At 48.5% G+C, this 20,929-nt stretch overlaps 1 protein-coding gene across 1 annotated transcript in view; it reads left to right on the top strand.

Moving 5' to 3' along the window:
• The first annotated feature begins 338 nt into the window (after positions 1-338).
• Positions 339-20,929, top strand: part of LOC125949231 (uncharacterized) — a 25,872-nt gene continuing 5,281 nt past the window's right edge. The window contains exons 1-3 of the mRNA XM_049676053.1: positions 339-1,280; positions 18,623-19,987; positions 20,063-20,929. The exon at positions 20,063-20,929 is cut by the window's right edge and continues 5,281 nt beyond it. Of these exons, the coding sequence (XP_049532010.1) occupies positions 1,062-1,280; positions 18,623-19,987; positions 20,063-20,929 (2,451 nt within the window). The 5' untranslated portion in view covers positions 339-1,061. The remainder of the gene's footprint in view (positions 1,281-18,622; positions 19,988-20,062) is intronic.

The following is a 20,929-nucleotide window of genomic DNA, read 5'->3' as shown; positions in this document are numbered from 1 at the left end:
GAGGAAAATCCGGGAAAACGCGGAAAATTGTGGATCACAACAATTGGCAGCATAAAAAAGATTCGCTGTGTTTCCTTGCGATGTGGAATCTTCTCACGCGGCACGAAAAGGTTCATAAAAACATAAAAAAAATGTTGATGTGTGTAGAGACGCTATGAGAAAGCATCTGGAGAGCATAAAACCCTCTCTCTCTCTCGTGGTTCCGTTCGTGGACCGAGAGAGTTGAGCCGTTGTTGAGTGGGCCCCCCCGAGATCGTCGACTTTTCTGATTTCGACTTTTCTGAGAAACCAATTCACAACCGTTAGCTGAACGTGTATTAGCGTAATTTGGTGTAGCCTTTTCTACCGCGAGCGACGATTGTGTGAATTAATTTTATTTTCGCATTTTGCTTTGCACGACCACGACGGTTTCCGCGAAGGAGTCTAATCGAAGCAAATTACCGATTCTTGTTGGTGGCGTAGATGATGGTGTGCCTGATACCAAGCAATCCGACCGGAGTCCGTGGCTCTGGTGCATGGTGATTTCGGTGATTAGTGTGTGGGAGGAATTAGTTTTTCGAGATGCCGATAATGTGTTAAACAACTGGCCGCCCCCTCTCTCATCGAGTGTTTTCGGTTCTTCGGTTGGTGTGTCCTCTGTGGTGCCAACGACGACGACGACGACGACAAGTGCATGTGTAGTAAAACGATATCAATCATCGACCGCGGGCGGGCTGGTTGATTCATGGTGAATAGAGGAGCGGAAATGGCGATGATCTAGCTTAGTAGTCCCGCGCGTGTGCGTGTGTGTGAGAGAGAGAGCATAGAGCGCGCGAATCGCCGCCAAGAGATTAGTGTCAATCCCTCCCCCCGGATGGAATCATTCGGTGGCGGTTTGTTCAAGTGCTTAGCAGGATCCTGATAAATCCCGATCGATCGATGGACGCTCGGAGTTCCAGCAGGTGGCTCCCAACGAGAATGTGTAGTGCCGCTGGGAGGGGCAGGCGGTAGAAGAGCTCTTCAAAAGACTCCGACCACAAAACCAACGACCAAACGCCAACCGGCGTCCCGGAGGCAGCAGCATGTTCGAGGCGGATCAGCTGCTGTCCTCAACACAGGGCGGCAGCAGCAGCAGCAGCAGCGGCGGCGGCTACACCGCCACCATCCAATTCTGCCGGCTGTGTTTCAGCCAATCGACCACCACCACCGACCTCCGTCCGTTGTTCGCCTCGGCGACGGGGGCCAACAACATTCCCAACAAGGCATTGCTTCACAAAATCTTCGACTGCACCACCATAACGGTAAGTCCGCAGTCTATTCGAGAGACCATGGCCGAGCGGTAGGAAGGGATGACCGGGGGTAGGTGGTCGTTTAGATTGGATTTGATTCGAAGCGACTCTCAAACGATGACACAAAAAAAATCATCGAGAATGATGAGAATAAATGATCGCGCCTCTCCACTATTCTCTTACACAATCGAAACGGGTTGCAAGGGGGCATGTGGTGTGTGGTATAACCGGGAGGGGAAGCCGAGGAACCGCTAGAGTAGTGATCGTTTGAAGGGCCTTCAATTTAATTAAATGTTAGTGCCGTAGGCAGCATCGTGACCACGTGCTGCAGTATTGGTTGGTGTGGTGTGTGCGCGTTCTCAAGATCGTTGTATAGAGGAGGTCGCCACCGCCAGGAGATCGATGAGGTTGTGTGTTGTTTGTTTAGTCGCGCTTCGGGTTAGTTCCGGTGCGCATTTCCTTGTAAAATGCTTTTGCACAACCAGAACACACCTCACCACCGCTTAATTACGTCGTCCTACACAAGGAAGCCATGAATGTCAAACAGAGAAAGAGAAAGGAAGAGAGAGATGGCATGCTTTGTTATGAATCGGCGGCGTGTTTTCTCGGCTCGCATTCGGCTTTTTGTTGAGAAAGAGAGAGAGAGAGATAGAAAGAGAGAGAAAAAGAGACAGAGACAGAGACAGAGAGAGGGGGAAAACGAGAGAGCGATGAATGAAAGAGAGCATAAAATACAAACACAAACAACAGCAACGCAACGTGTGTATGTGTTGGAATATGAATAAGGGAAATGGATAATTCAAAGTTTAATTGCCTCACTCTTGTTGTCTTCTTTCGCGTTGCCCCCTTCTTCTTGGATGTTTTCTTCTTTCCCCCGCGCCACATATTCATGTGGCAACAATAAATAAACCGAGAGAGAGAGAGAGATGGAAAGCGGATTGGAGGAAAAATACAGAAAATTGTTATAAAAAGCAACGAATGATGATGAAAGACGCAAGAAATAGTAAATCGCTCTACTCACCACCCTCCCGCCAACGTGCACCATAAATGGTATGCTTTTGAGGCATGTACGGGTGTATGAGTGCCTCCTAAATCCATAGATAGATAGAAAGATAGCTGGCTGGCTGGCTGGCGGGCTGGCCGAGGCCGAGGCCGGGCCCATCTAGATGGATTGCTTTGCACACACCGAACCGGCAGCATATTACGTCGGAGGAGGAGAGGAGAAGGGGGCGCATGCTAGTTGCTAGGCACACCCGTAAGTATGCATAGACGCCGATAGGATAAGAAGGCGGCCAGAGCGAGCGAGCGAGCGAGCGAGAGCAGAAGTGCGAGCGTGCGAGAGCGGGACGGGGAGGTTGTTTTAAGTTTTTACATTCGATCATGTTTTTATTTTTCCACCACTTTTGTGCTTCCTTTGTGTGTTGGGTATTTCCTTTCCCAATCATCATCCAAGTTGTTGCTGCTGGTGTGTGCGCCAAGCGTTGTGTTCTCACGCAACGAGAAATTATGGTAGAAACCCTTGGTAGTGTTGTGTGTAGGGGTCGACGGGGGTGTAGAGGGAGAGTCGGGGAGGTGGAATAAATGTTTTATGAAATGTGTTGCTAAATCGAAGCAATCGATTCTCCTTCTCTCCTCTGCTTTTTCCGGTTGCCATGGCATTCGAACGCGCCCTCTTCGGAGTCTCTCGCCTTTTTTGCTTCGTTTCGTTTGGAATGTTTCAGTGTTTTTCAGTGTTTGGGAAAGCGTTTGTTACGTATTTTTCAAATTCCCGATAATTCCAACGGGATCGTACACTGAATGTGGAATTCGGACTAACTTCACCGTTTTCACAGTATGATGGTAATCGGTGGTTGTGGTGTTCCTGGGGTGTGGCGTGTCTGGCTTATCAGCATCATCACCATCCATCCGCCAAGCTCCGACAGTCAGCGTGCGGCAACAAAAACGTCCATTCGAACGAAGTGAACTAGATGAAGAAGAACGGAAAAAAATCCGTTTCGCTAGATTGCTGGTAAAAGTTTTAGTGTTTTCTTCTTCATTTTTTTTATCTCCGACACTTCCGTTGAGCTACGCACAATCACACACACACACGCGCGCAACAACCCCCGTCGCTTCTCGTGCCGGTTTGTTGTCCTTGGTGGTTGCCCTTTTCCGAATCCGCCGCGCCCCTGATGATGATCATATTTCTTCGTGTGACAATTGAAATTTTCTACTCCATTCCCGGCCTCCCCTTCCTGTCGCCCCTACCCCTTCCCGTTTCCTCAACACTTCACTCAATTGCTGACTCTCGCTCGCCTTTCCCGTTGTTCTCATTTTTACACTTTGTTGTGAAAAGTATCGCCATAATGCCATGTATTGTTTATCCAACCGAAAGAGAGAGAGAGAGAGAGAGAGAGAGAGAGAGAGTGTGAGAGAGTGTGAGAGAGAAAAGCGAGCAAACGATATAAGTCGCTTGCTGCAAAGCACACCCGAAAGGAGGGCACATCGTCAACCAACACCACCCACCGGGCGGACCGGCGAGTGTGGGGGGGGGGGGGTGTACTTCGAGAGTCACATTCCTTTATGCTGCTGTATACTACTACTACTGCCACCACTAAGACACTAAGACACTCCACTGTCTCTCGTTGCATCTCGGTCTCTCTCTCTCCAGATCCAATCGTCATCGAAGGCCTTTTGCGTTTGGCCGTTCGGCTTGTTGTTGTCTGCCGTCTGCCGGCTGCCGGCTGGCTGGCCGGCCATGCCATAGCATTATTGCGAATGCTTTGCTCCTTCACCCTCCCAAGTGCTCTTTAAAAGGCTAGAGAGCATACAACATACAACACAAAAAGAATGCACAAACCATTAAAATGCTCTCCTATCTCCTGCCGGGGGTGTCCTCCACCAGCATCAGCCGCTGGGAGTAGTAGTAGCTAGCCCGAACTGATCATCATCTTGCTTCTCTGTGCTACTGGTCGACGTCGTCGTCGTCGTTGGCGTCGTCGTCGTGTAAGCTCTGATCTCGCTCGCGCCACCGTCACCACCGCGGGCAGAAGCGGAAGGACGGGCGGGCCAGGGGCGATTGACTTTGCTTGCGACGACGACGACGACGATGGTCCATCGTCAGATCTCTGTGGTGTGTCTCAAGAAGACAGTCAGTCAGTCAGCCAGAGTTAATTCTCAGTCCGTTGCCCGTTCTCCATATTCACGCTTAGCATTCTCACAAAGGCGAATGAAGGAAGGATGGGGCGAGAAGGGAGGGGGGGGGACTAAGGAGCAGCAGCAAAGCCATGCTACGCCATGCCACATATAATTTATCGTAGCATAAAACCATCCAATCAAGCACATCACTTGCACACACAGCCACAGCAGCAACAAGACGCAAGTAACCCCCCCACCGCATCCCACCCCCAGGGATGGGTGGATGAGGGTGGAGGAAGGTAAGCTAGAAGGACAGGGAGGGCTGCTCCCGCTTCTGCTTGGCACAACTTCACGGACAACAGCGCAAATACTCCTCCCGGCTAGTGCCCGGCGAAGGGGGGAGGAGGCGCACATACACACACTCATAACGCAAATAGTCGTTCGCGTATGCGCCATACATCGTAGCGGGGTAGGAAAGGCAGGGGGAAACCCATTTTCATGAAGTTACAAAAGTGTAATTTAGTTCCATGAGTTTTGTAAAACATTCTTCCACGTCTCTTCGTTCGTTCGTTCGTTCGTTCCTTCGTTTGCTTCTTGGTAGAGTAGTATGATCGGTTTGGAGTCGTGCACTGAAAGAGAGAGAGAGAGGAAGAGAGTTTGCTGCTGATGTTGGAGTTTTATAGCTTTTATGAGTTTGTAATGTAAGGCATTGCCGGGCGCGCTACTAAAGCGTCGGGGCAATGGGGTCATAACCATTAGTGCTGTGAAGCTAGATGAATGAGTAGCGAATTATGATTTTTTTTTTCGTTGTTATAGACATTATTTGTTAGCGGCAAAACCTTGATCAAGCGCTTCTCTCTCCCTCTCTCGGCATGCTGCGCCTTGATGTTCCATTGTTCACGCGTGAGCAAAATCGTGCGCAGCAATCCTTTTCGATCTCTAGCAACCACTGGAATCGAACTCGGCGTTGTTTTTATTTTTTTAACCATATATAACGACGGACGAGCCGTATGTTTAAAACAAGTTAGTAAAGTCGAGGTCATTATAAAAATTGTTGTAAATACTTATACGATTTGGAAACGGTTCGTAATGGCTATTCCGCTGTCTGGGGGTTTCAAGGAAATTGCATTGTCTAGTTCCGCGTCTATTCAAAATATCATATGTTGCTAGTTATGGTGTTACAAGTTATAAGATAACTAACTAGAGTAAGCAGCATGGGGTTTCATAACAGAATGGAACGCTATCCAGCGCCCCGATCCTCCCTTACCATGACTTTATTATCTGAGAAGCTGGAAAAGGAATTGAACGAGTTGCTTCTCGGTGAGAAATCAGATGATTGGCGAGCGAGTATGCTGCTCTTGTTGCTCTTGTTGTTGTTGTTGGTTGTGTGTGATGAAAGAAAATATGTGTTGCATGCACTATTCCGTCTCTCACTCACACGCACCGTTGTCTATCGAGATCGTGTACGCACGCATCAAGTTACCCCCTTTTTGTAGTGCTGTCCTGCTTGCGCTACTCCTTAGTACCGATCCCTAGCATGGCATGCTAAGTTTGAATTGCCGGGGGAGGGGGGCACGGTTTTTGTTAAATCGGATAAGTGCGGGCCCCCGGGAAACGGCAACTCCAAGATGCTAAAAAGAGAAAGAGAGAGAGAGAGACGGCGACAGAGAGACAGAGAGAGACCTCTGCTATCGGCTGTCCTGCTCGCGTATTATTTTACGTTTTGTGCTTTTTTCATCCTTCTCTTTCTCGCACTCCTGCGTTCTTCTGCTTCTGCTTCTTCTTGCTCTTCTTTTTGTTTAGCACAATTCGTCGTGTGGTTTGCGTTATGCTGTTTGTTGCTGTTGCTGGTGGTGCTGCTTTTGATGGTTTTTGTACTCTCCGAGGCAAAGAAAATGTGCATTTTATAGACGATCATTAATCTTCGTACTTCTCCTTCGTGTACTCTTTGTGTGTGCGCGCACTTCTCGCCGTGTACTTGTTATTTTCCGTTTTCTTGCCAACAACTCAACTCGTGGACACATCCTGGTTGGTTGGGTTGGTTAGGTTGGGTTGGAATGCTGGAGCACTGCACGACTCCACCACACACCGGCACGTCGACGGACTGCGTACGTCTGTTCTGTGTATGTATGTAGATATAAATTGTACTTTCTACTCTTCTATTTCGTATACTTTATTTTTTAATCTTCTTACCCCGGGAGCGATGCTTTTATTTTTTGCTTATCTCTCTGCAACGAGAAGGAGCCCCTCGCCCTTTTTATGGCTGAGGACCTGGATTGGGAGGATTGGGGCCACTTCTTCTCGATGCCAATCTCTCTTTCTTTCTCTCTCTCTCTGTGTATGCGCACTCGCCAAGTTTTACATTCCATTTGTTCGTATTTCTCGCTGGGTTTTCCATGTTTTTTCCGTTCTTTCTTTTTTTCTATTTTGGTTTGTCTCCTCGGCTGTAGCTGCTGCAGAGGCTATTACCGTATTTCTCGTCATTCTTCGATTATATTCTTCGTTTGCTTCGTAATGATGCTCTCGCCCTGCCCCCCTCCCGTGTTCCTGTGGGGAAGGCTCAGGTTTTTGGGAGGAGAGTGGAAGAAAAAACGGTTCTGTTTTTTCACCGCTGCTTTAACGACTCCAGCAGATTAGTTTTTGTTTTCCATCTTTCGTTTCAATCTGTGTTCAAGGTTTCTTTTTTTTCCCACTTCTTCTCCTCGCCTTCCTCGGTTTTTACATTTAATCTTTTTACATTTTTAACGATGCCCCTCGTGCGTCTTTGCGATATGGTGGGGGGGGGGGGGAGGGGTTTGGGGTGGGGTTGTATTGTGTGCAAACGAGCATGAAGTCGCAGTAGTAGTAGTTGTTGAAGCTGGGTGTGCCGTCACCGTGGCGCGCCGTGCTGGGTTACTGAACTATTCTTTGCGCTTATCTAGGCTCGCGCTTTGCATCATCCTTCCTCTGAATATGCCGCCCCTTCTAGAGCAGAAGACGAGGAGATCGAAGCAATCGGCTTATGCTCTTGTGATTCAAAAACGCGCGACTGCATGAGGGAATCTGCAGAGTATCTAGTAGGCACATTTGCTTCGCTCCACCAGCTTATGTGTACGTGTGTGTTTGTGTGCGTAACAATCGGAATAAATTGATCTTCTACTACATGCACTCTTTCTTTTTCTTCGACATCCTGTCCCCGTTTCGACCGTATCACGTGTTTCCTGGCATGTATTTGCTTTAGTATAAAGAGAGATTCGTATACCGAACGGAACGGCGTCGATGTTCCAGCAAGCCAGGAAGGACACTCACGCGGGTTTATAATATTATATTATTCCATCTCTCTAGTCACCCCTCCGCACTGTGCTGTGATAGAAACCACCGCACGCCGCAGCGGATGAATTCGTTTTGCTACGCCGGAAATGATCATCAAATCCATTCCAGCCGCTCGCGCGCACTCTCCATCATCCCAATCTCAATGGGAGTTGGAGAACACTACCCGGGGGAGAAGGAGCGAAAACGAGAGCGTGAACGGGGGGGAAGAGAGGAAAAGGTCAAAGTATGTCATGTTTTCATCGTCGTCGTTGTCGTCGTCATCGCCAACCACTCCAAGAACCAATCTTATGCCGGTCTCTTCGCGCGATTGTCGCGACGATCTGTACTAGTGTTGCGTGTTAGTACAGCTCGCGGCCGATGTGTGTTGGTGACGAGTAACTAGCTCTGTCTCTCTCTCTCTCTTCTCGGCATGTCTGACAACAACCCTTTTGCTCGTTTTCTCATCAATTTTCCGTTCCGTTTCTCACATTTTCTCGTTACGTGAATTCCGATCCACGATCGTGTCTTAAGGGTAGATTATCATACTTTATTGCATGTTACGATTTTACAGTATGTAATGCTCTTATAGTTTGCTGTAAATAAAGAACCCTTCAAGAGAATGATGTAAAAGTTTTGACTGAACAAGTCTCGAAACATATTTGCTTTTTTGATAACTATTTTTGCAATAGTTTTGCTAATATCGTGAACTTTTTGGATGGCGCGATATAATATTTACAACAGTTTGGAAAACAACGCGTTGTGCATGCTTCAAGGTGAGCGCTCGTAAAATGAAAACGCTCTTTTCAAAATCAATGTTTTTTTTTAAATAACAACTCCACTATACCTTTGATAACTAGATCCTTTTGAAGTTTTGAACAACCCATCTGCATTTCATTTACTTGGGATACACATAGGTTGTATTTGAAAACAAAATAAAACTGAGAAACTAAAAATTTCATAAAAACCGGACGGTGTCACCTTGAAAATCACATTATCTGAAGAAAGAATATCGATTTTAGTGTACCAACTGATCACTCATGGAGCTACCATGAATGCCACAAAAAGCGCAGTCACGCTTCCCCGAAACAGATGTTTTGCCTGCAATTTTTTTGTCTTATATATTCTTTTCAAAACTTGTTTAAACTTTCTGGTTTTACTTGAACGTCACATTTGCGCAAAAAACACTTTGATCATTTCACTTTTTTTCTGTTTTTAATGAATACACCTTTTCAAAATTACTCTGAAATATTCCCAAAAAGTGGGGTAAAATATGAAATGTCAGAAAAACTTCCCCAATGATGTTTACCTGGAGAATCTCATTACCTAACGAAAGAACTTTGATTTTTTTTTTCATTTCAAATAATCCTGCTTCGCGGTACTACCGAACATCGCAAAACAGTCGGATCACCGGTGACCCTCGCTCGAAATTGATGCCAAGGCTGTATTTTTTTGTTTTGCTTCTTATAAACTTTTGGCCGTTTTCTTCAAAAGTTGTAGTTTAGTATGCAATGGATGGAAAAAAGGAAATCTTGAAAGTTTCCCCAGAAAAACAACTCCACAATAAGTCTTATTTATGACCTTTTTGTATGTTGTGATGGAGATTGTTGAGGATGTTCCACCTACCAGCAGCATCGGTTCGTCGTTCCGATATTTCCCTTCGCCACAGCCGTTATCGTGCAGAGTGGTTCCTTAATCCTTTTCCATAATCCTATTGCAACAGAATTCTGTGAAATATGGAGACACCGAGTTTCAACAACAGGATCAAACTTCTTCGAAAAAGGTCCAACCAACTTAAACTCCTCCCTCATACGTGTTGTCGATATTGATGGCATCAAAGGCACACAAACCGAGTCCCCGAGAAGGACACTAAACAGATTGTAAGGCTCAAGACGGCAAGGGTAGGCCTCATCTTCATCATCAAGTATATGATAGTGGTGAGGCGCACAGTGAGTATATTGTGTGCCGCCTTACAACTACGCGGCCCGCGCGCGCCATTCACTTGATTGAATACGATTGGTCCGGCCCCTTTCTTCCACGTCGCGGATACACGTTCCGGGAATGTTTGCGAGCGCGAAACAGAGGGGGAAACAGTCTTTCAATCCTTTCTCAATTCTTTTCATTTTTCTGTTCTTGCACCTCCGTATCTCTGACAAACGATGACGCTGGCGACGGTTCAGTGAACAGAACTCTCGACGACAAACATGGTTCGCGCATCGCTCCCCGGGACTGCGGGCATCGTGACTAGCGAGCTTAAATATCTGTTTTAGAATGGGGAAAAAAATCCCGTTTTTTATAGCCAAAGCTTGTGTGTGTACAAACACATGGTTAAATTGAATTTCATCTTCCTACGGACGTCGTCTACCTACCTCCTCCTCCTTCATGGTAGTTCCCCCGCCTTGTCATCGTTTTGTCCAGTGCGCGCGTTAATAAACACAAGAAACACGTAATTGTTTGAGTGTGCCATGATGATGAGGGGCGGGCAGTCATGGAAACGGTCTGCGCTCCCCCCGGGGGTTTCATCCCGTTCCCCTTGTCACTTCCTATTAGCAGTAGTAGGCGGTGGAGAGAAGCCGGAGTCAAACAGATGCTGTTTCGGTTTTGCATCCGTGTGTCTGTCCGGTTGGCTAGCGCAAAAACCCGATTACCACCGACCGCGCCATGCAAGTAGAGGATGGGGGGATCGCAATCTAAAACATTTATCCCCCCAACACACACCAAAACCAACTGGGGCGCGCGTTCGCTCGCTAATGCAATGATTGTGCCTCTCATTCAGCAGAGCTTTTGACTACTATACGTTTGCTGCTGCTGCTGCTGCTGCTGCTGCTGCTACTTAACGAAACGTACGTCTCTCGGTATGCGCACCAGACTCTTTTCAACCACCGGCCAGTAACCGCACCAGTAGCGCAACCATGGAGAAGGAAGAAGGGGAGGAAGAGGGGGCAGAGTAGTAGAGTATGTTGGTAATAATGTTGCTGCTGCTGCTGGGGGTCGGTGTGCGCATTCATTTTTGTATAAAAGTTAAAATTTATTACCACCAGCATAAATTCCGCGCGCGCTCCGCTAGTTTCGATGTAATGGTTTCTCTCTCTCTCTCTCTCTCTCTCTTTTTTTTCTCTCTCTCTCTCACTCTCTCTCTCTGTTTGGTTTCGTATGCTTGGCATCCAGATTTGTGATACATACATAATATATCTCAGTGTCCTCATTTGGCCTCCGAATCGAATGCAACTCTATAAGCTTACTAAATCCTCAATTGTGTGCTAGTGTGCTGGCTAGTGCGGTGTGGTGTGCGGTGTGCTGCTCCTCATTCCTTGCTTCCCATGCTCCTGACTCGCTCGCTCGCTCGCTCGCTGGGTCGATAAATGGTACTTCTAAAGTTTCCATTGGCATCCCTACACTGTAGCCTCCCTCCACCCTCCTGCTGGCCAATGAATTCGATCCTCTCCTTTCAGCAAACAAATTCCAAACACACGTACAAGCAAGCAAGCCAGCAATGGCCAACAACGACTGCGGACCTGCTGCTGCTGCTGCTGCTGCTGGCAGGAGCTGGTGGAGGGGTTGGTGTGGAGTGTAGACAACAACTTCTCGTCAATTTCTTTCCCTAGTTGGCGAGTTGTTTCATTTGTAACTTTTGCGTTGCTCTTCTCTCGATGGCGGTCTCCTCGGCGTCGACTCTTTCGTGTGTTCTCTTCCACCCCGTACCCCCAGCGCATGCCTCCAGCATTCCCAGCCTCTGCTCTCCGCGTTCGCACATTAATTGTATATTCCATGCACATACCGTAACCGTAACTTGCTAGAAACAATTGTGACTCAATCGGGAGGGAAGAGGAGGAGGAGGAGGAGAGAATCGTTCCAATCTACCGTCTCTTTCTCTGCCTTTTGGTTTGAGTTTGATAGCGTGTATTTGGGTTGCTATGATCAATATCATAATTGTTGTTGCCTATGTTCATCTTGTGCAGGATTCGAGAAGGCCGTATCCAAAATTAAAGATCAAACCAGGAAGAGCGAATCTGTTTAAGAAAACAAAATTTTGCTCGAATAATTGAATTAGTCGCAGCATGCCATGAGCGCGCCAACCCGCGAGAATACACCTCTCCCCGCATTCCAACGCTGTCATAAAATGCCATTTGAATCAAACGAGCTGCTCTCATGTATTGGCGACATATGGCGGCCTATGGGTTTCGCATGCATATGCGCGCGCCTACTTACATAATCCCTCCACCATCCATGATCCACAGCCTCACTCCCTTCTTTCCATCAAATATTGTCATCATCATCATCATCATTGGTTTCACATGTTTTGCACTATTCTCTGCGCACTCTGTCGTCGCATTCTTCTCGTTGTCTCACGGGAAGCAAGAAGGAGGAGGGAGTGTCGTGTCGTCGCCTTCGTTGTCTCGCCGCTCTGTTTCTTCAATCATTCCAATTGCACTAATAAGGAGCGCGAGCACGAAGAGCAAGAAGAAAGATGCTCGAGCGCGAGATGAATCGCGCACAAAAACGGAAATGGAGCGAGGCGGCAGCAAAAACGTTCCTAGAGCGCGCTGCTGAGACAAGCTATCGATCGAGAATAGAAGGAAAGATAAACCGGGCCAAACACAGGAGGGTGGGGAGGAGCTCTCAAGAAGAACATTAACCTCGAGCTTTTTGTAGCGACGAGTGGAATAATGAATATTGGAAATCATGGAAATAGAGAGAGAGAGAGAGAGAGAGCGCGGGCAACATAAGCAATAAACACAATGTTGCCAACAGCCGACAGCAGCAAGAAGCCTGACGCTCCTCTTGGCAAAGTGTACTAATGATAATAAAACAGACAATCAACCGTGCTGCATAATGCCAACCATCATCAGCGCGCAGCATCTCCATAATCATCATTGCCCGGTATCATTGCGCGTGTTGTTGCGAGTGTTGCGTTCAACGCTCTTTCGAGCACCGCACCACCACGATAGCAGCGAATCCGAACCGATTTCATCGAACGCCGGGAACCGTCTCACAATGATGGGCGAGAGGCACACCAAATATAGATCACATAGCTAGCGCTAGAGCGAGAGGCACTAGTGTGAAGAAGCTTTTTAAAAAACATGAAAATCATAAGCATAGTGCTTGGCAAAGCAGAAAAAGCGTCGGGGTATGGCGGGGAGAATGTATGAAGGCGGAGAAACGAGCGAGCGGGGAGGAGATGGAATATTTTTATGCTCCTGTGGCATTAGTTGTATTTGTACGAGCTCGCGAGGAGAAGCGCAGAAAAGAACGGAAAAAACCATCACCGAGCCAGAAACATTCACCATCATCATCGTCATCGTCATCGAGTTTGAAAAAATCCATATCTGTGTGAGAGACACAGCAACGGAAATAACAACTTTTGGCTTTGAAAATATGAAAATAGGCCAACCCGGGGAAGGGGGCGCAGCAGTCCGAGTGGAGGGGGTGCCAACGGAGAAGGGAAGGAGTGCAGAGCAGAAGGAGAGGAAATACGAGAAATGGAAAATAATAAAAATGTGTTGGTTTGGTAAAAAGTATGACGAACAAAGCATAAAACCATCAGCAGCAACAACGGCAGCATGACGATGATGCTGATGATGACTCGATGGCTGCTGACGAAGAAGACAAGCTTTTGAAGAAAGGAGGCGCGCGACGACGACGGCGGTGGAGGGTGGCGTAGGAGATGGATTCGATGACAGAGACGAGTCAAATTTCCTTTCCTGGAGCCCCTCCCCCCCCCACCCTTCCTTCCATCCCATTCCTCTGTATGAAAAATGTTGAAATATTGCTCCCCTTTTTGTACCATTTCTCTATCTGCCTGCTCTGTGTTATGTACGAACGAGGAAACTTGAGATTGGGAATTCGAACCAGCCAGCGTGTGTCTTCTCTCCGTCTCTCTCTCGCTCTCGCACTCTCTTGGTCGTTGGGTTTTTGGCTGTTTCGTTCGTTCTGTCTTAAACATGCCACTCCAAAATTATCTCTTACAGCAATCGGCTTCGGGTTCCATTTTCCGGATTACAGAAAATGGATTATGCTGTTTGTGAATTACACAATCTAACTGTACGATCAAGCACGGCACACTGCGCAATGGTAGTAGTTTGTGTGCCAGTTTATTACTCTGGCAGTAGTAGTAGTAGTAGTGATGCTATTGGCTGAGTGTCAAACTCAGCTGCCGAAGGAATAATATGCCAGGAAAAATTATCTTCATCCAAGTAGTCCAGCTCACGGGGGGCCAAGTGGTTTGCCCTCCTTTTTGTAGATCTGCTTTAATGCTGCGGCCTTTCCCCCCCTCCCTAGTGCACTAGTGAAGATGGCGATGATGATAATGACGATAAACATACACATTCCCTTGGCGAGCTTATTCGCTTGCATATGTATGTAGTTCGGTTTGCCCATTCGCTGCTGCTGCTTATTGCACAGATTCTCTGATGAGGTTGTACCTTTGCCTACTTAGAGTATTGAAAGTTCAAAGCACACACAAGAGTCGTGTTACTGTGTCGTGTACTCTACTACAACCAGATCAGTTAAGCACTCGCTTAAGAGATTTTCCTTTCAGCAAAGAAGCATTTTCCAGCATCGCAAAATGTTGGCATTCGCGAAGCGATGGTACAAACAAGTGAAAAATGATGAGAAATTGGCATTCACTATGCGTATCGCTGTGTGTGTATGTTGAGAGCTGCACACGAACAACGATAAACCCGGCGATGGATAAAGATGACGATGCTGCTGCTGCTGCTGGCGATGATCGGTGCCGCGGGACCGCCGCCGGAGAAGCGGGGTTGATGGAGACGCCAGGCCTCCTTAGCTTAAGCTTGGCGTGTTTCGTATAAAAAAAAAATACAACGGGACCAGCTCTGACAGCATATTTTTCACCAGTGAACCTCTCGAACGCAGACAATCGCGCAAATACTCCAACGAACAAATAGACAATATTCACTATTCCTACACCTCCGCCACCACCGGAATCGAACCGCACGCGCAGAGCAACCATCCCCCCAGCCCCTTCCAGCCACCCAATTGTGCTGCTGCCAAACCGCCCGGGCGCGCAGGCATTACAGTAATGGACTGAAAAACAAAATGCAAATATTGTATTTACCATATTTACGTATATGCAGGCACAACCAGCCAGCCAGCCAGTCAGCCAAGGCAGCACGCAACGCCACCACGGCCATGGCTTTGTGGCCAGTCCGGCGAAGTCGGGTGTCCCGCGCTGCGCTCCTCTTCCTCGATTCGATTGCTCAGCGTCGCCGGGCTCTGCTCTCGGCCATTCGCCTTCCCCTCCGGATACACTGGCAGCTAGCTGGCAGGAGGGGAGATGAAGCTAGAATTTCTTGTTTTTCACGCTCGAATTTCCGTTCCAGCGAGAGAGGGGAGCAACAACAGCAGCAGCAAGTACCAGAATGCTAGATCGATAGCAAAGCTCCGAGCGCGAGAGGAGCAAATCAAAAGAAGCCTCGGCCACAATTGGACGTGACTTAGCATTTTGCGTCGGTAGTGGTAGAGATACCGTTCCTTCTCCTCCTCACAAACCTTGAGCAGCAGCTCAAGTGAAATGCGCTGTTGTGCACACTAGATCACACGGATACGCATGGTGATGTGATGCTGATACGATGATGGTGGATGATGATGGCGATGATGGTTCGTTTCGTTCGTGGGATATCGCTGGCATTATGTGGAGTGTGTGTATTGCGTTCCATGTATATGTTTCCTATTTAAGGGCAAGTGATTTCTAGTATCTTCACCGCGCACCCACCCACCCACCCTTCCTTTTACCATTCTTTCCTTTCCTCCCTTGTGAATCCACCACTGGCATTTACAACACATTTATTGCTCACTATAATTCCACCGGCTTTACTTGTGCCGACACATTTTTATACACTTGGCAAACGGGGCGGCAAGAGATGTTTTAACGGTGTTGGTGGTGGTGGTGGTGCTGGTGTGTGGGTCTTTCGAAATCGGAGAACTTCCTGGCCCGACATGCCTTATCTTATTTTTTTGCTCAAAAAGTTTCAATCCAGCAAACGGCGCAGCAAAGGGTGTGCGCGCGTGCGTGTGCGTGTGTGTGTGTGTCGGTGCATTTTCTTTTACGTAGTTAACTTACTCGTTGTCGAGTTTCTTTATCACAATCAATCATTTTGTTGGGTTACTACACAAAAGCCTCTTAGTCTCCCCGTCTTGCCCGGCTTCCGTGGCTCCCTTGGACCAAGGGGCCCACCCTGGAAGGAACACCACCAAACGTGTGATCCGTTTTGGAATATGGCTTTTCCCCAAAACCAGCCAGCCAGCCAGCCAGCGAGGAACGCCGCCATCTTGTTGCTTGCTACAGAAGACGGGGTAGATATAAGCTCGGCGTGCCGGCGTGTGGTGTCTAGCCGTGGTTATCAGTGGCCGTGGCTGATGGGAACAATCCATGGAACTTCTGGGAGAGGGGCCCGGTGAAGGGGGGCTAAGCAGCCAGACCGCCAGTCAGCCGGCTGATGGGAAGGTGGTGCCATCTGCTGCAAATTGTGTTCGGGGCTGGTTGTAAAGAGTTACGTAAAGTATTTCCTTTGGATAACGTGGAGGTTTTTGAGCCCTACCCCCTTACTACAGACGCACACGCACGAACGCATAGATGATATCGTACCATCAACGAAATAGATCCCCGTGTATACCGGTGGTGATCGATGTGTTGCCCGTTGGCTGGTATGGTGTGTTGCAGCGGAAGGAAGGACGACAAGAAGTTCGTACTTTGCATGATGGTGGTGTGGTGTTAGCACACCAACAAAAAGACGAAGAAAAAAAACAAGAAACCGAACCCTTCCCAGTGAATGGGGTTGTCCACGCGATGCGAGGTATCGGGAGGGGTAGAGCAGCGCGCGGTGGAAGAGGGTGCGTCATTATCTCCTTCCTTACGCCATTTCAAAATGACAAACGATAATGTTGATAGAAAAACAAGCCCGTTTTGAAAGTAATAAAAACGGGCTTGGTTCGCCGGGCCTGGTCTGGTCTGGTCTGGTCTGGCCGTCTATTATATGATGGCCAAGTGACCAAGTACACCAACACACGCACACACATCGTTGATGGCAGCAAGGCTGTGGGGGGATATTCTTGTTTTTTATGGCAGAATATTTTTGAAAAGGTTTTTTTTCTGTATCATTTTACAAATCCGTCCCGTTTGACCAAATGGAGCTGCCTTGGCTTTGGAATGTGCTGGAAATAATTATTTACATTTCATCGATTCTACGCATACATTTTTGGCTACTATTACTACTATTACGACTGGCTGTCTGTGTTGTGTCTTGTCTTTTAAATCTGGCTAAAAAATGTTTATTGCACTGCGCAAAATGAGCGCGGCCACACGTTCATCCTGTGGCACATGTGTACAGACACGGCGAAGAGTCATAGAAGGTCCATTAGCTGCTATGATCCCCTACATCATTGGTACCTCAATGGCCTGCTGTGGCATAATGCGGATGTCATACTTTTGAAAAACTAACAAACTTTCTTCTTGTCTCACTCGCTCACTCTCGATAGTAATACTTAAACCACACTACTCCATCAAGTTTTGTCTTCGTTTTGCATTTTATAATAAGCAACAACCGTGCATATCAACATCGTGTATGATGGATGCACGATGCGTTGCTGATGATGATGATTCCAGCATATGACGGTAGTACCAACACCAACCAACCCATTTGTGGGGTTCGTTTTACATTGCACAATTAGTGTAATTACACAAAGACGATAGAAAGGTAGGTAGGCTGATGGGGAGGGTAGGGTGGAAGACAGACCTGAGTGGAAAAGCTAACATTAATTTACATTAGATAGAGCGCAGCGAAGTAATAATATGCAATTCGCTTGGCCTCGTCTAAAAGAGAGTTAGTGAAGCGAGAGAGAGAGAGAAAAAGAGAGAGAAAGAGATCGTCAAACCATAAACCAGGAGCGGGTAAGATGGGGGGCTTCTGCTGCAGTTGCAGTTTTCGATATGATTTTCCGTGTTTAGTTGAAAGTGCATCATAGCATGCCATTTGGACCAACCGCTCTTCTGTCTGTGGTTGCTTGATGACGACCTGAAGTTGGTCCGACGAGATAGTATCCAGCGAATGAGTGAGTAGAAGTATGCCATGACGAAGAGATGTGCACTAGATCACACCGGAAGCCGCGAGTCCGACGAAGAAAAGCCCTTCTGACGCTCTGTAGGGTTACTGCTCCAAATCAATGTGTCAATATTTGAATAACGCATTTCATAGGTTTTGTCGTTACGCAACGCAGTCCGTGATTGGGCCGCGCACGCTCACGAGGTTTCTTTATTGAAGGGAACAGCTTGCGCACGCAGCTCAAGGCGCGAAAGCACACAACAGGTTGGTCGTTGTTGTCGCTGCCTACCCGCCAGCCAACCAGCCAGCCAGCCAAGTCAGCCAGCCTTATCAACATTATTATTGGGCCCGTGCACCACACCGTCGTCGTGTTCTTGTGGGAATATATACATATTACATATCATCCACCTCCTTCCCGGGTTTTTTTTTTAATTCACAAAAAGTTGAAATTTGACCCGTTCCCACTTTTCGGACGTCTCAGCACGCCACACTCCATCCATCAATTTAGATCGCTGCTACTGTTGTTGTTGCTGCTGCTGTTGGTGCTCTAGTGCTGATAGAGAGGGCTGGTGTGTTTGCCTGGGCGCAGCAGTCTTCATTGGTGGTTGAAAGACATTCCAATTCCAGTGCCCCACTACCACCCATACAAACGTTCTTATCAATTGACTACGAAATCTTACAATATCCATATGCTCTCCATGTCTTGCTTTTATACCCCTTTCCGCATTGTACGAGTCGTACTTCCTTAGCTGGAGAGAATAGGGAGCAGATAGGGGAAATTACAGATAGACTTTTGTACACCGCATAGGCCACATGATCCCATGACGCACCAACTTAAAACAATGATGCTTACCAATGCTTGATCATCTTCCTTCCGTTTTTGTTTTCTAGTTAAGCAACCGGGATGATCATGATGCACGAATCTGTGCCAACTGTATCGTCAGTATTGAGGCCTTCTACAAGTACAAAGTGCGCTGCGTCGAGAATGATCGGTTGCTGCGTGCCAAGCGGTTCAGCTTCTTCGCCGGTCTCGGACTGGCGGCCGATTTGTGCTGGAGAGGAACAGAAGGAGCGGGAGATGAAGCAGAAACATCAACAGTTCCACCTATCAACCACAAGCGACGGCGTGATCCTCCTCCTCAGTACAATCACCTTCATCACTCCCACCGGCAGCAGCAGGAGGAATCAAGTAGAAGAGCACTACTACCACCACCGGTGGACGAGGTGTTCGATGTGTATGACAGTGACGACGAGCGGGATGATTGTAAACGGCAACGCACGGCAACGGATGATGAGCCTCTGGTCGTGACCAGTGATGGCGAAGAGTTGCCTCTGTCGAGGAGTAGGATACCAGCAGTTATGACAAATGGACATCACATCAAACAGGAAAAGGACGAAGAAGTAGGGGACGAGACGGAAAGACGGAAGAATGGAAGCACCGTAACACCGGAACACCGGAATGGTGACAGTGTGGACATGATGGACCACGGAATGCGCCAACCGGTGCCAGATGAAATGGCGAAGGATGACGAAGAGGAGGATGAGGAAGAGTACTTCAATCCGGACCAGTTCCTAGCGCAAGAGACGCAGATCGAAGAAGAGGACGAGGAGGAGGATTCTGATAAGAGGATACCACTCGATAGTGGAAGGTCATGCGATCCGATTCGCGCCACCGCTGTTGGTGACGATGTGAGCGCAGAGATCAGCTCATCCGATGGTGGTGATGTCCATATCGGTGGTTCATTCGAGCACCAGCTGGCAGCAAGCTGGAAGATGACGGAGTATGCTGCCTCCGCTGCCAGCGGAGGTCGTGGTTTCGAGCACCATTTGCTGACCCCCGGTTCATCCGGGCTGCGAGCGCTGAAGATCACCGACTACTCCAGCGTGACGGGCAAACGGGGACGCCCGCAACGTTTCGAGACGGATGCATTCCTAGCGGCGGCAGCGGCTGCAGCCGGACAACACCACAATCTGATGGCATTCCACGAGGAACTGCAACGATTGCAGAACGGTGGAATGTTGATTGGAGCGGGAGGAGCAGCAGCGGCTAGGTTATCGTTACCGGTACCAGTCAGCAATCAACAGCAGCAGCAGCAGCAGCAACAGCAGCAACAGCAACAGCCAACACCCGTAAGCCGACCCCTAGGTCCGAACGGATCCATCATCGAGCATACGAAGAAAGTCCAAAAGTTTTTGGATGATGGGCTGCGGGAGCTGATCTACAATGCCGGTGCACCGAATCCACATGCCGCTCGTGTAAGTAGAGTAGAGGGACAAGAGAGAGCTAGTGATCGATCGGGATACTAACATCCTTGCTTTCGTTTTCTCCAGGATGGTGGTTCAACGGCATTCAAGGTGGTGAAGGCGCGCTTCAACTCGTACAACATCATCTTCGACGACAATCGGTTTCTGCGGCGCAACAAATCGGTCAGTGGGCTACCGAAGTGGTACTGGGCGTGCAGTGTGACCGGATGCCCGGTGAAGATCTGCAGCTACGCTGGCCGCTTGTTTAAAACGAACGAGCTACCCCACACGCACCCACCGACCGAGCCGGATGCGGAAAGCAAGTACGAAACGATCACGGCGGATCCGCACGAAGCGGCCCTGTTGCAGCGCCAGCTGTTGCAGCAACAGGAGGAACAGTTCGAGGCACAACAGCAACGAATGGTACGGCAGCAACAGCATCAGCAGTTGCTACGGCAACGGCAGATCGAGTTGGCACAGCGTCGCGTTGCTCACGCGGCAGCGACGGCTATGATGGTGGCAGCAGCGGCATCATCATCATCATCAGCGCAGACGCCACAAGCACAATCGGTCGATCCAAGGAACGCTAGCATTGGTGGTGACGATCGACGACAAAGTGAATCACCACCATCGGTGCGCGATGGTTGTTGCGATGAGCGACGGAACTATAAGCTACTGTCGGTCGGCGGATCCGGTGGTGGTGGTGGTGGTGGGCCCGATGAAACCGGTACGGAGACACTGGTGTATGGTGGCCATTCGCACGCTCTTATCATGACACGCAAGGATGGCGTACGGGTGTATCGGTGTACGAGCGTCGCTAGGGACGATGGTTCGGCATCGGCACCATGTACGGATACGATCTTTCTGCTTCCGGATGGTCGTATCGGTCGTATCTGCAAGGAGGAAGAGGTCGATTACGAGATGGAACTAGCGGTGACATCATCGCCACCACCA

This window comes from Anopheles darlingi, chromosome 2 (genome assembly GCF_943734745.1).
Source record: "Anopheles darlingi chromosome 2, idAnoDarlMG_H_01, whole genome shotgun sequence".
NCBI lineage: Eukaryota > Metazoa > Arthropoda > Insecta > Diptera > Culicidae > Anopheles > Anopheles darlingi.
The sequence above is the reverse complement of the archived record's forward strand: the minus strand, read 5'-3'. Positions and strand labels throughout refer to the sequence as shown.